The 14149-nt window shown below is 38.3% G+C and overlaps 1 protein-coding gene across 1 annotated transcript in view; it reads right to left on the reverse strand.

Moving 5' to 3' along the window:
• The window catches only part of LCLAT1 (lysocardiolipin acyltransferase 1), a 189179-nt gene extending 175610 nt beyond the window's left edge, over positions 1-13569 (reverse strand). The window contains exon 1 of the mRNA XM_030799938.1: positions 13399-13569. Within this exon, the coding sequence (XP_030655798.1) occupies positions 13399-13481 (83 nt within the window). The 5' untranslated portion in view covers positions 13482-13569. The remainder of the gene's footprint in view (positions 1-13398) is intronic.
• Between the last annotated feature and the right edge of the window lie 580 nt (positions 13570-14149).

A 14149-nucleotide genomic window follows, 5' to 3' on the forward strand; every position in this document is an offset into this window, starting at 1 on the left:
AGAAAGATCGTAATAGATTCAGATTCCTTTTAGTATAAGAAGCACACAACCTGCCTTTCTTGTTCAGAACTTTATATATATGTATACACACACATATATATATCTTCATATATAGCATATGCAACTGTAACATGATAGTTATATATGTAATGTAGTTAGACACATATAATTGTCTAACATATGTAATTGTCATACATATATAATTTTCATATACACATAATGAATTAATCAGAAACATTCACTCCAGACAAACTATTTTCCAAGATGGAAATCTCTCCCCTGACTGGTGAGGCCATGGATACACGATACACAAATATCAACTATATTCAGAGACAACAAAACATTTTTTTTCAACTCCAGAGAAAATAGAAAGGCATAATTATGATTTAATGCAAAAATAGTTGCAACACACTATCCACAGCCAATCTTTTTTCTTCCTCATCACTGTGACTTAAAAGTTTCAACTAATGCATTAGCTAGACATGGCACAAAATGTTCCATTACAAGGTATTGTGGGGGGCAGGTAGGAGGGACTGGCAAGACTTGTGGAGACAAAATATTATAGTAGAACCTGGGTTTCTTCCTAAAAATATTTAGGAAAACTGAAAATTCCTGAAATTACCTGGAAAGGTAATCACCTCCTGACTCCCCGCAAAAAGTATTTTTAAGATCTGGCCTACCATAAATATTTTGCATAAAACCTATCTGAATGTCATTAAAATGACTACAAAAAGACAATAGAACACTTTACCAAATGCAAGAATAATGTGCATTCTGACACTAGGGGCACTTCCACTTTTATAAGAAAAGAAAAAGTTTCCACTTGTCTGAGCAATTTCTGATGCAACATTAGTAATTACAGTCCTTTCCGCCAGTGTAGGCCTCAGAAACAAAAACTGGTTAATGTTTATAAACATTTATCTCAAATCAAGAAAGAAATTAACACAAAATAAAACATTAAAAGGCTTAATCTGGGCAAATTTTCCAGTTTTACAAGCCAGTGACAAAAAGTAAAGCCTTAGAAGGGGCTTAATTGTCAACTCCAACAGTTTAGAGAGTAAAACCAAATAAACAAGGGAACCTTCTATTCAGTGAGTTCTGAAAGTCTTGTCTCCTTTTAACTCCTTTTCCATAAATGCTTTCTGTATTTTCTTGCCCATGTAAGCCCTAACGACAAAAATTACAACCATGTGGATGTTTCTTCTGTTCTCAATTTTGAGACTATGTCCCATAAACTAGCAAAAAATTTAAATTAGCTTCTTTAAAGTTTTCCAGTTAACTCCACTCAGAAGAATGTTAAAGATTTAAAAGAAAAGGGCACTATGAAAAACCCACAGCAATGGTTCATGACAATGATGTTCATACTTCATACTCAGGGATAAAGTGACTACAAGCTTTCCCCCTAAAATCAGGAGTAAGACAAGGATGATTGCTTTCACCATTGTTATTCAACATTGTACTAGAATTTCTAGTGAGAACAATTAGGCAAGAAAAAGCAATAAAATTCATCCAAATCAGAAGGAAGAATCTGCACATGACATGATCCTATGTATACAAAATCCCTAGGAACCCACAAAACTACTACTAGAGCTAATAAATTCAGCAAAGTTGAAGGGTACGAGATCAACACACAAAAATCAACTGTTTCTATACACCAGCAACAAACAAACCAAAAGGAAAATTAGTAATTCCGTTTACAATAACATCGAAAGAATAAACCTAGGAATAAATTTAACCAAGGAGGTAAAAGACACTTTGAAAACCACAGAACATTAACAAATTAAGGAAAATCTAATATATGGAAGGATATACCAGGTTTAGGGATTAAAAGACAATACTGGCCAGGCACAGTGGCTCACGCCTGTGATCCTAGCACTTTGGGAGGCTGAGGCAGGTGGGTCACTTGAGGTCAGGAGTTCAAGACCAGCCTGGGCAACATGGCGAAACCCTGTCTCTACGAAAAATACAAAAACTAGTCGGGTGTGGTGGCACACACCTGTAGTTCCACCTACTCAGGAGGCTGAGGCAGAAGAATCGCTTGAACCCGGGAGGCAGAGGTTGCAGTGAGCTGAGATCACACCACTGCACTCCAGCCTGGGCAACATAGTGAGACTCTGTCTTAGAAAATAAATAAATAGGCCGGGCGCGGTGGCTCACGCTTGTAATCCCAGCACTTTGGGAGGCCAAGGCGGGCGGATCACGAGGTCAGGAGATCGAGACCACGGTGAAACCCCGTCTCTACTAAAAAATACAAAAAATTAGCCGGGCGTGGTGGCGGGCGCCTGTAGTCCCAGCTACTCGGAGAGGCTGAGGCAGGAGAATGGCGTGAACCCGGGAGGCGGAGCTTGCAGTGAGCTGAGATTGAGCCACTGCACTCCAGCCTGGGCGACAGAGCAAAACTCCGTCTCAAAAAAAAAAAAAAAAAACAAAAAAAAAAAAAAAAAAGAAAATAAATAAATAGGCCGGGTGCAGTGGCTCACGCCAGTAATCCCAGCACTTTGGGAGGCCAACGCAGGTGGATCACAAGGTCAGGAGTTCAAGATCAGCCTGGCCAAGATGGTGAAACTCTGTCTCTACTAAAAATACAAAAAATTAGCCAGGCGTGGTGGTGGGCGCCTGTAATCCCAGCTACTCGGGAGGCTGAGGCAGAGAATTGCTTGAACCCGGGAGGCGGAGGTTGCAGTGAGCCAAGATTGCACCATTGCACTCCAGCCTGGGCAACAGAGCAAAACTCTGTCTCGAAAAAAAAAAAAAAGAATAAATAAATAAAATGAAAATAAATAAATAAATAAAAGACAATACTGTTAACATGGCAATACTACTCAAAGCAATCTACAGTTTCAATTCAATCTCTATCAAAATTCCAATAACTTTTGCAGAAATGGAAAAGCCAGTCACCAAGTATGAATGGAATTGCAAGTGGTTCCAAGTAGCCAAAACAACACTGAAAAAGAACAAAGTTGGAGGACTCATGCTTCCCAATTTCAAAACTTACTAAGAGGCTACAGTAATCAAAACAGTGTGGTACTGAAACTGCCTTTGCAAAATTATAAAAGTGAGAAAATCCTAACGTAGCTGACTCCATCTTGCTTCTAACCTCATAAGCTGTCTCTGTTCATTCCTGCACATAGGCCAAGCCAACTATGGGAGGAATTTAGTTTATATTTTAACTTTAAAGCAAGTATGATAATAGTCCTTTCCCAAAACTAACCCCCTCCTTGTTTAGAGACCAAAACCATCTTTGTAAAAAAATAACAAAAGGACACAAGGTCAGGATTACAGTAGGAGCCTGAATTCTGCTAAGACTTAAGCATAGTTAAATAATAAGAAGACACTATTTTCTAACTTGTCTTTTTTGTAATTACTTACTAGACAAGAGTCACTAGCCACTGGTCATAAGACTCGTAACTTCCCCGATTACCCCAATAGATTACCTCATTATTGTAAAACCCAAGGTTGATTCTTGAGGTATTTTTCAGACCTCATGTTCTGGTGGACCAACTGATGCCACCTGGGTTACTCATACCATGAAATTGACTCAACTGGCCCTGTAACCCCCACCTGAAACTGACTCAACACACAGGACCATTTTGACACTCGTGTGATTTCATTCCTGACCCAACCAATCAGATGCAGATTCTTGCTGGGCGTGGTGGCTCATGCCTGTAATCCCAGCACTTTGGGAGGCTGAGGCGGGTGGATCACTTGAGGCCAGAAGTTTGAGACTAGCTTGGCCAACATAGCGAAACGCCATCTCTACTAAAAAATACAAAAATTAGGGCCAGGTGCGGTGGCTCACACATGTAATCTCAGCACTTTGGGACGCCGAAGCAGGTGGATCATGAGGTCAGGAGATTGAGACCATCCTGGCTCTCTACTAAAAATACAAAAAATTAGCTGGGCACAGGTGGCATGTGCCTGTAGTCCCAGCCGGGTATGGTGGCGGGCACCTGTAGTCCCAGCTACTCGGCAGACTGAGGCAGAAGAATCGCTTGAACCCCAGAGGCGGAGGTTGTAGTGAGTCCAGATCACACCACTGCACTGCACCCTGGGTGACAGAGCTAGACTCCGTCTCAAAAAAAAAAAGAAGAGACCTGTAGCCCAATTAACTGAGAGTCCAGAATTATGACCATACATCTATGGCCAACTGATTTTCAACAAGGATGCAAAGACCGTTCAATGGAGAGAGAACAATATCTGTAACAAATGATACTACTGGATACCAACATGCAAAAGAATGAAGGTGTCCTCAAACTCATTCAAAATCTATCAACAACCTAAACACAGAAGATAAAACTATAAAATTCTTATACGAAAACAAACGTAAATCTTCACAACCTTGGATTTGGCAAGGGATTGTTACATATGACACCAGAAACATGAGCAACGAAAGAAAAAAAAATCAATTGGACTGCATCCAGATTAAAAACTTTTGCACATGAAAGACCACCATCAAGAAAATGAAAAGACAACCCACAGAATGGAAGAAAAATTCACAAGTCAAGGGTCTGGTATCCAGAATATATAAAGAACTCTTACAACTCAACAACAAAAAGACAAATAACTTTTTTAAATGAGCAAAGGACTTGGATATTTCTCCAAAGAAAACATACAAATGGTTGATAAGCATATGAAAAGCCACTCAACATCATACATCATTGGGGAAATGCAAGTCAAAACCACAATGAGATATCACTATATACCCACTAGCATGGGCACAATTTTACAAATGGAAAATCACAAGCATTGGTAAGGATGTAGAAAATCTGCAACCCTCATATATTGCTGGTGGGAATGTAAAATAGCAGTTTCTCAAAGACTTAAATAAACCTTGAAAACATTATGCTAAGTGAAGAAGACAAAAGGTCACATACTGCATAATTTCATTTATATGAAATATTCAGAATAGGCAAATCCATAGAAATGAAAGCAGACTGGTGGTTGCCAGAGGCTGGGGAGAAGGGAGCAACTGCTTAATGGTACACAGTTTCCTTTGAGGTGATAAAAATGTTTTGAAACTAGACAGCAGTGGTGGTGGCACAACACATGAATGTACTCAACGCCACTGATTTGTCCACTTTAAAATGCTTAATTTCTTGTAAAGTAAATTTCACCTCAATTAAAAAAAAAAACAGATATATATCAAATGGCTATTTTTTTTTTCCAACTATCCACAGTGGAGGTCATTTACAAATGACCATAATGGAAATTTCAATTAATTTTGCAGGGCAATTGCCAAGGCAATCCTAAGCCAAAAGAAGAAAGCTGGAGGAATCATGCTACCTGACTTCAAACTATACTACAAGGCTACAGTAAGCAAAACAGCATGGTACTGGTACCAAAACAGAGAGAGAGACCAACGGAACAGAACAGAGCCCTCAGAAATAATACCACACATCTACAACCATCTGATCTTTGACAAACCTGACAAAAACAAGAAATGGGGAAAGGATTCCCTATTTAATAAATGGTGCTGGTGCTGGGAAAACCGGCTAGCCATATGTAGAAAGCTGAAACTGGATCCCTTCCTTACACCTTATATAAAAATTAATTCAAGATGGATTAAAGACTTAAATGTTAGACCTAAAACCATTAAAATCCTACAAGAAAACCTAGGCAATACCATTCAGGACATAGGCATGGGCAAGGACTTCATGTCTAAAACACCAAAAGCAATGGCAACAAAAGCCAAAATTGACAAATGGGATCTAATTAAACTAAAGAGCTTCTGCACAGCAAAAGAAACTACCATCAGAGTGACCCACAGAATGGGAGAAAATTTTTGCAATCTACTCATCTGACAAAGGGCTAATATCCAGAATCTACAAAGAACTCAAACAAATTTACAAGAAAAAATCAAACAACCCCATCAAAAAGTGGGTGAAGGATATGAACAGACACTTCTCAAAAGAAGACATTTATGCCCAACAGACACATGAAAAAATGCTCATCATCACTGGCCATCAAAGACATGCAAATCAAAACCACAATGAGATACCATCTCACACCTGTTAGAATGGCCATCATTAAAAAGTCAGGAAACAACAGGTGCTGGAGAGGATGTGGAGAAATAGGAACACTTTTACACTGCTGGTGGGACTGTAAACTAGTTCAACCATTGTGGAAGCCAGTGTGGCAATTCCTCAAGGATCTAGAACTAGAAATACCATTTGATCCAGCCATCCCATTACTGGGTATATACCCAAAGGATTATAAATCATGCTGCTATAAAGACACATGCACACATTATGTTTATTGCGGCACTATTCACAACAGCAAAGACTTGGAACCAACCCAAATGTCCATCAATGATAAACTGGATTAAGAAAATGTGGCACATATACAGCATGGAATACTATGCAGCCATAAAAAAGGATGAGTTCATGTCCTTTGTAGGGACATGGATGAAGCTGGAAACCTTCATTCTTAGCAAACTATCACAAGGACAAAAAACCAAACACCACGTGTTCTCACTCATAGGCGGGAATTGAACAATGAGAACACTTGGACACAGGAAGGGGAACATCACACATCGGGGCCTGTTGTGGGGTCGCGGGAGAGGGGAGGGATAGCATTAGGAGATATACCTAATGCAAATGACGAGTTAACAGGTGCAGCACACCAACATGGCACATGTATACATACGTAACAAACCTGCACGTTGTGCACATGTACCCTAGAACTTAAAAGTATAATTAAAAAAAAAAAAACTTGCAGGGCAAGCTTCTGACTACAACAAAATGCAGAAGCTCAGGCCCTATACCCAGAGTGTTAAGTAGAGTTGGAATATCTGCATTTTTAATAAGCCTGCCAGCTGAGACTGATATTCATCAATGTTTAGAACCAATGCAACAGAATATTTAGAAAAAATATAAGGACATCGCATACCAAAAGTTACAGGATTCAAAGCTGTACTGAAATACTTTCTAAAATAATATTTAAATAAACAGAACATAAACTAAGCAATCCAAATTTTAAAATCAAGCAGTCAAAATTTTAAAATAAAAGGTGTGATTAAAAAACAAAAATAGAAATATGGATGACAGTAAAAATGATTGATTAGATAACAACACACAGAAAGGGTCAGGCACACTGACTCATGCTTACAATCCCAGCACTTTGGGAAGCCAAGGTGGGAGGATCACCTGAGTCCAGGAGCTGGAGCCCAGCCTAGGTGGCAGTGAGACCTTGTCTCGGGAAAAAAAAAAAGAAAGAAAAGTAAAAAAGAAAACACAGAAAAAACAGCAGAACTTTAAAATGAGCTTGGTTCTTTATGAAAAAATTTACAAAGTCCTAACAATTCTAATACAATAAAGAATTGTCAAATAGGTAAAAGCAGAATTAGGAAATTAATCATTTTTAATAAAGCAAGAAAAATAGTTTGTCAGCAAACTGAAAAAATACAACTTATCTAGATAACTTTAAAGTTACTTTATCAAAAATATAAGAAATTATATGTCAGAAAAAAATTAATTGTAACATTAGTTATATAATCTACCACATGGTTGAAAAAAATAAAATTTGTACAGTAGGGGGAAAGTTTTAACAAAATGCAATGGACTTGAAATTCTTTCTGTTAAAGAAGACTTTTGTTCTTTCATGCTACTTCACTAATAAGAGAAATAAATAGACTTTATTGTCCTCAATTCAAAAGCAAATCTCAAAATAATATAAATGATTCTAAATTACTCACTTTCCAGGCTTAAAGTCAAAATATTTCCCTATTTTCATTTTAATGTCATTTTGGTAGAGTGTTTAGCCTGTTATTCAACACTGAGAACCAATAAATAACGGTGATTAGCAAAGAGTAGATAAGAATTAAGTGTCATTCACAATAATTAACATAGTAAATATAATGAATGAATCTTTCTTGGTTTAATAAAAGAGACACAGCCCATTTGTCTTTAGGGTGTACAGTAGTTTCCTATGGCTGCTATAACAAATTACTTGGTGGCTTAAAACAGAAAGTTACTCTCTTCCACTCCTAGAGGCCAAAAAAAGTCTGAAAGCAGTTATCATTAGAACAAAAGCAAGGTCACACTCCCTCCAAAGGCTCCTGGGGAGAATCTGTTCCTTGCTTATTCCAGCTGTTGATGGCTGTGAGAATGCCTTGACTTGTGGCCAAATCTCTACCTCCTGGTCCAACTGCCTCCTGCTCCTTTGTGTATGTATAATCGCCCTCTGCCTCACTTTGATAAAGATACACAGGAGTGCTTTTAGGGACCACTCACATAATCCAGGATAAGTGCCCTAGACATCAAGATCCTCAATTTAATTACAAAAACCATTGTTTTAACATGTAAGGTAACATTTCACAGGTTCCAGGATTAGGACTTGAATATTTTAGAGAACCATTTTCAGCCTACCACAGAGGATCTCTTTAAAAACGCAACAGGCCTGGCCAGGCATGGTGGCTCATGCCTGCAATCCCAGCTCTTTGGGAGACCAAAGTGGGCAGACTGCTTGAGCTCAGGAGTTCGAAACCAGCCTGGGAAACATGGCAAAATCCTATCTCTGTGTAAAAAATAAAACAAAAAGTAAATAAAAATTTAAAAAGAACAAAAACAAACAAACAAAATCCTAATAGGCCAAGCCTTTTCGTCAGGAATTAGATACCATCCTAGTCTCCAGATTTACAATGACAAGGTCATAGGCCTTCTGACCCTAGACACTGCAAACAAACACCACTGAAATTAACTCGGGAATTTCATCAGGTGCACAGGAAACAATCACAGGGTATATCCATTTGCCCCAAGAATACAAGAGAAGTTTTCTCTGTTTTACTGTATGAGTTAAATTCTGCTCAAATTTTGTAGTCTCAAACTACCTATCTGCACATATCTGACATGCAAATAAAAACAGAGCGTTCTTTCTCTTCTATATTGGTAAGAAGGGGTCTTTTTGTTGGCAAGATTTTCTTATTGCCCCAACATACTTTATAGAGTTGGGTAATAATAAACGAAGTTTTTAAATAAATTTGAGACAAACTACTTTCCAAAGGCAGAAAAATTTATTTTTATCCTCTAAATTTTTCCAGACACACAATTTCAAGACCCACTAGCCCTTGAATCTCCTCCATAATCAAGCAGTTTCATTCCATAAAATCAAAATAAATTCCAGATGAATTAAAGAGTTACATGTAAAATATGAAAACATTATAGAATTACAATAGGAAAATGGGCCAAGAATCAAGAGTCACATACAAAAAGGAACACTAAAAAAAAGGCAAAGAAATGAGTCTAACGTAACATGACACCATGTTTCCAATTACTTTTTCATATTTGACAATAATAATATCCAGCAAAGTGAGGGTATAGGAAAATAAGGCCTCAAACATACAGTTGCTAAGAGAATCAACGGATAGAGCCCTTTTAAAAGGCAAATTCAGCATGGCTGGCAAATTATAAAACACATATACATTTTTACACAATAATTTCATTCTAATCTAACCTACAAAAGTACTCATAAAAGTAAGAAAATACAAGATAAAAATGCTCATGGAGGCACTATTTGTATGTGAAAATTAGAAATAGTATAAATGCCCATCAACAGAGAAATGGTTAAATTATGGCATAGCCACATAACTGGAATATTATGCAACCAGTTTTTAAAACGTGAAGCACAGTCATCTCAGTATCCATGGGGGATCTCTTCCAGGGCCTCTTGAGGACATCAAAATCAACATATGCACAAGTTCTTTATATAAAATGACAACATATTTGCATATAGCCTGCTCACATCCTCCAACATAGTTTATCTCTAAATTACTCATAATATCTAATACAATGTAACTGCTACATAAACAGTTATATTGTTTAGGAACAATGACAAGAAAAAAGTCTGTACATGTTCAGGACAGAGGCAATTCTTTTTCAAATATTTTTGATCCATGGTTAGTTGAATCTATGAATGCAAAACCTGTGGACACAGAGGGCTGACTATACATTAACATAAGCAGTCATTCAGAAAGGTAGACATGACCCGTGAAGTGAAGAAAGCAACTTACAAAATAATGAATGACTCTGTTTTTAATTAAAGGAGAAAACAAAAAAGAAATCTCTATGTATGATAACATGTTTATATATTGTATAACATGTTTATATATTAATAGAAACCATGTTTTCAAAAAATCTTATGACATGGGAAAATCCTAATAATATAAAGTGAAAAAAGTAGGCTACAAAATTGTATAGGTAATGACATAAATAAAAGTAGCATAAAAATAAACACGGTTATCAACTATCTCTGAGTAATGTAATTCTGATCTGTTCTTTATATATTTTTTATTTTCCGAAATGTATAAATATTACTTATATAGCATTCAAGTTGACTTTTTTTATTAAGAGAGAGGATCTTGCTATGTTGCCCAAACCGGTGTTGAACTCCTGAGCAACTAAAGCAATCCTCCTGCCTCAGCCTCCCAAGTAGCTGGCACTCCCAAGTAGCTGGTCAGGAGAGAATCTAACCCTAAAGAATACCAAGAGACTGGGTATAATGATGTGAGTTTATGAACAAAGAAGACTTTTTAAAGCTATCTATTTACCAAAACTTATCTATGTTGAAGAATGCTCCCTATTCAGACTGGTTACTTTGAATATGTTTATTCTCATGTTATATTACCAAAAATATTTTTGAACTTTTATAGTTTAAAATTTCCTTTGATAAGCTCAGGTAACACAAAAAAAGGTAATTCTTATAACATTATCACCCAACCTTATCATGTAGGCTAGCCCTGAAATAGATTTTGGTTCATTCTAAACAATTCTAGCTTCAAAGGACAAAGCTTTAACACAAGCTCTGTCAGTTAAAACACTATGCTGCAACTTTCAACCTGTCTGGGGACAAGGAATAGACCCTGGTTTCAGAAGTTTCCCCCAGATAAACTTAAGTATTCATTGTCATCAACATTGCCTTTCCGGTTCATTCATGGTCTTCCTGAGCAGAAAGGTCCTCCCCTCAGTCACAATTCTCAAAATCCTACCATCTCTTCAATGCTAAGCTCAAGATACACCTGCTTAGTGAAGCTGTGCCTCTTTTGAACTCTAGACGCATCTTATCACCTGTACTACTGACTTGGTCAGCATGTGTTATTTTTATACGGACATTCTTTTCATATACTCTAACTTTCCAGTTATACACAGTTTCATCCCCAGTGCAACTTACTAGAGATACAAACTGAGTGCCCCATCCAAGAAACACAATAGGTGTTTGTTTTCTTTTGTTGTATATAAAGACCGGGACAGCATTAATTTGAGCCTATTGGACTCCAGTGGGCCTTGAATGGCTGCCTGCAAATAATGGGTTTTATCCTACAGTAATGGAGAGTAACCGAAAGTTCTGAGTTCAAAAATGATGTGATAAAAGTTTAATTTAGAAAAAGTGGTCCACAGCAGCCAGATTAGAGGAGGGTAATAATGTCTACAGCAAGGAAGATAATTGGCCCAACATAAAGGGTTAAGTAAAGGGCTTTAAAGTCAGAAAGCACTGACTTCTCCAACACTTCCTTGCTCTGTGACACTGGGCAAGTTATGGCTTTCCTTACCAGTAAAACAAAGGTGATAAAATCAGACCTGGACCAGGCCTGGTGGCACACACCTGTAGTCTCAGCCACTCAGGAGGCTGAGGCAGGAGGGCCGCTTCAGCCTAGGAGTTCAAGACAAGTGGAGGCAACATAGTGAGATCCCGTTTCAAAAAACAAACAAACAAAACAGCAACAACAACAAAAACACCAAAAACTAACTAGAAACAAATTAAAAAAAAAAAAAACCTAGGTCTTACCATGGTGGGCATTACATGAAATAATGCATGCAGCACACATACCACAATGCCTGTCAAAGGGTAAGCACACTGCACTCTGAGACCAATTCTCTGACACCAACTAGGTGTCCTACAATTCAACTCAATTCTGACACTACCTGGAGTTCATATCAGCACCCACAAGTTAAAGAGCAAGGTTTCCAACAAGACTGCCCTCACTTCAATTATCCCCAGGCTATCCACACTAATGTCCAACTTGGCTACAAATTCAGAGATTCCCAAAACCTCCCTTCAGTTTCAACGATTCTCACAGAAATCACTGAAAGCACTATACTTAAACAATCACAGTTTCATTATAAAGGCTACAACTCAGGAAGAGGTGCACAGAGCAAGGGCAGGGTCTAGGAAAGAGGGCAGAGGGACACAAAGCTTCCCTGCTCTCTCCTGAAGAAATCCAGGTGTCATCCTCCTAGCAAACCAGTATGTTCACTGCTATTACAGGGTTTTTATACGGGGCTTCATGACCTAGGCATGAGTGATTAAATCACTAGCCAGATGACTGGGCTTTGCTATCCAGTCACTGTCCCCTCCCCAGAGACCAGGGGATGGGGCTAAAAGTTCCAAGGTCTCTCTGATGTGGACAGCTCCTTTCCTGGACTATCTAAGGGTCCACCCAGAGTCACCTTATTAGGATAAACTCAGGTGTGGTCAAAAGAGACTCTTGTTATGAATAACAAAAGATACATCTATAAGGAAATCCCAAGATTTTTTGAAGCTCATTGTCAGGAACCAAAGACAAAGGCCAGATATAATAGATTCTTCATCATATCACACACACAAGAAATGGAGACTATTATTTCAGAAACCAACTAGTAGACTACTGAAGTAATGTAAGCATAAAGATCAGGAGAAAAAACATCAAAAGCATTACAAAAGCAGCAGCAATAGAAAAAGGCTGAGGGGGAGGGTGTCAAAATTATCTAAGAAGGTTCAAGCCTGAACAATTAAATAAACAGAGACAGACATATCCTGGCAGGAAACTGAATATGGGATTGAGAATGAATTTAGTTTTAATCCAATTGAGACTGAGGTGGCAGCCAGAGATTGCAGACGAACACTGGGCAGATGGAGATCATGAGCCTAGAGATGAGCGAGGACATGGCCAGAACCAGTTGTCAGTTATCCACACAGATGAACCCACGCTGGACTCCCCAAACCTCACTGTTTCAAAAGGAGGATACTAGCTAATGGTGTCACGTAAGCTCCTATGTCAAACAAACGCAAGTTACTGCATGCAGCAGAAAGTGTAAGGGATAACCTCCAAAAAATTTAATATTTTTGACTCTAAACAAAATGGTACCTAATCTTTAAAATAAAGATCCAAAAGGAATCACACAACTAAATGCCAAACAGAAATGCTGGGTTTGTTCTTTCACAGAAATGTGTTATTTTATTTTCTAAAAAAGGACATTTATCTCCCTCCAATAGAAATGAATGCTTATTTTTCAATGAAAAGGTTACAGAACAAGCATACAACATGTCAACAATACTACATAAACAGGAACAAACCATGATCAATTCAAAAAGCTTTGTGTTCAGATATACGAAGCAAGACAAAAACCTCAAGCATCTAAGACTTACCCAAAGCTTTTAGAGTCCTGCTTTATAAAGTACGTGCAGTAGCTAGAAACTGCCTCGTTAACTGACCATGGGTTCAGAAGCATCACAATTTACCTTCCCCTGGAATGCGTATATCACATCATCCATTTGTTGCCAGCTTCCCAGAAGAGAGTACCCACTCTGTTTTTCAGCCTGTGAACATGACAAATGGGAGAAAAAAGAGAAAGCAGAGTTTGGGAACAGTGCACTGGGCTAATCAGATGGTCCACGGAGTAAACAGATTATGGGCCCAGGGACCTGAAACATCTGAGTATTGAATGGATTAATGCACAGGACAACTCAGGAAGCTGGGTCATAGTGCTTAGGAAGGGAATGCCAAAAGACTGAGGTGAGAGCCCAATATGCATGCCACCTCTGTAAAGTTCCAGAGAGAGAGGGCAGCTGAAATGTTAACGCTGGCCAGGTCCTTGGAGCTTCTGCTTCTCCCTGAGCCAGAATGTGAACGGCAAGGGCAAAATCACAGCCTAGATCCCAACCCAGGAAGAAATAGGTAAGGGGCAGCTCCTTTCCCCCATACTTTGTAACACATAGGGTATTCAAGTTTCAAAGATGGCTAGAGGAACCCAAAGACCTTCCTAAAGAAGGAAAGCAAGCATGACCACACGCTGCTCACTTCCTGGATCCTGATTCTACTGCCAAATTACAAAAACCATTTTATTTTGCATAAAACTTTAAAATATATTTGCAGTAGAGAAACACTTGCTTTTGTTTA

Source organism: Nomascus leucogenys, chromosome 19 (assembly GCF_006542625.1).
Source record: "Nomascus leucogenys isolate Asia chromosome 19, Asia_NLE_v1, whole genome shotgun sequence".
Taxonomy (NCBI): domain Eukaryota; kingdom Metazoa; phylum Chordata; class Mammalia; order Primates; family Hylobatidae; genus Nomascus; species Nomascus leucogenys.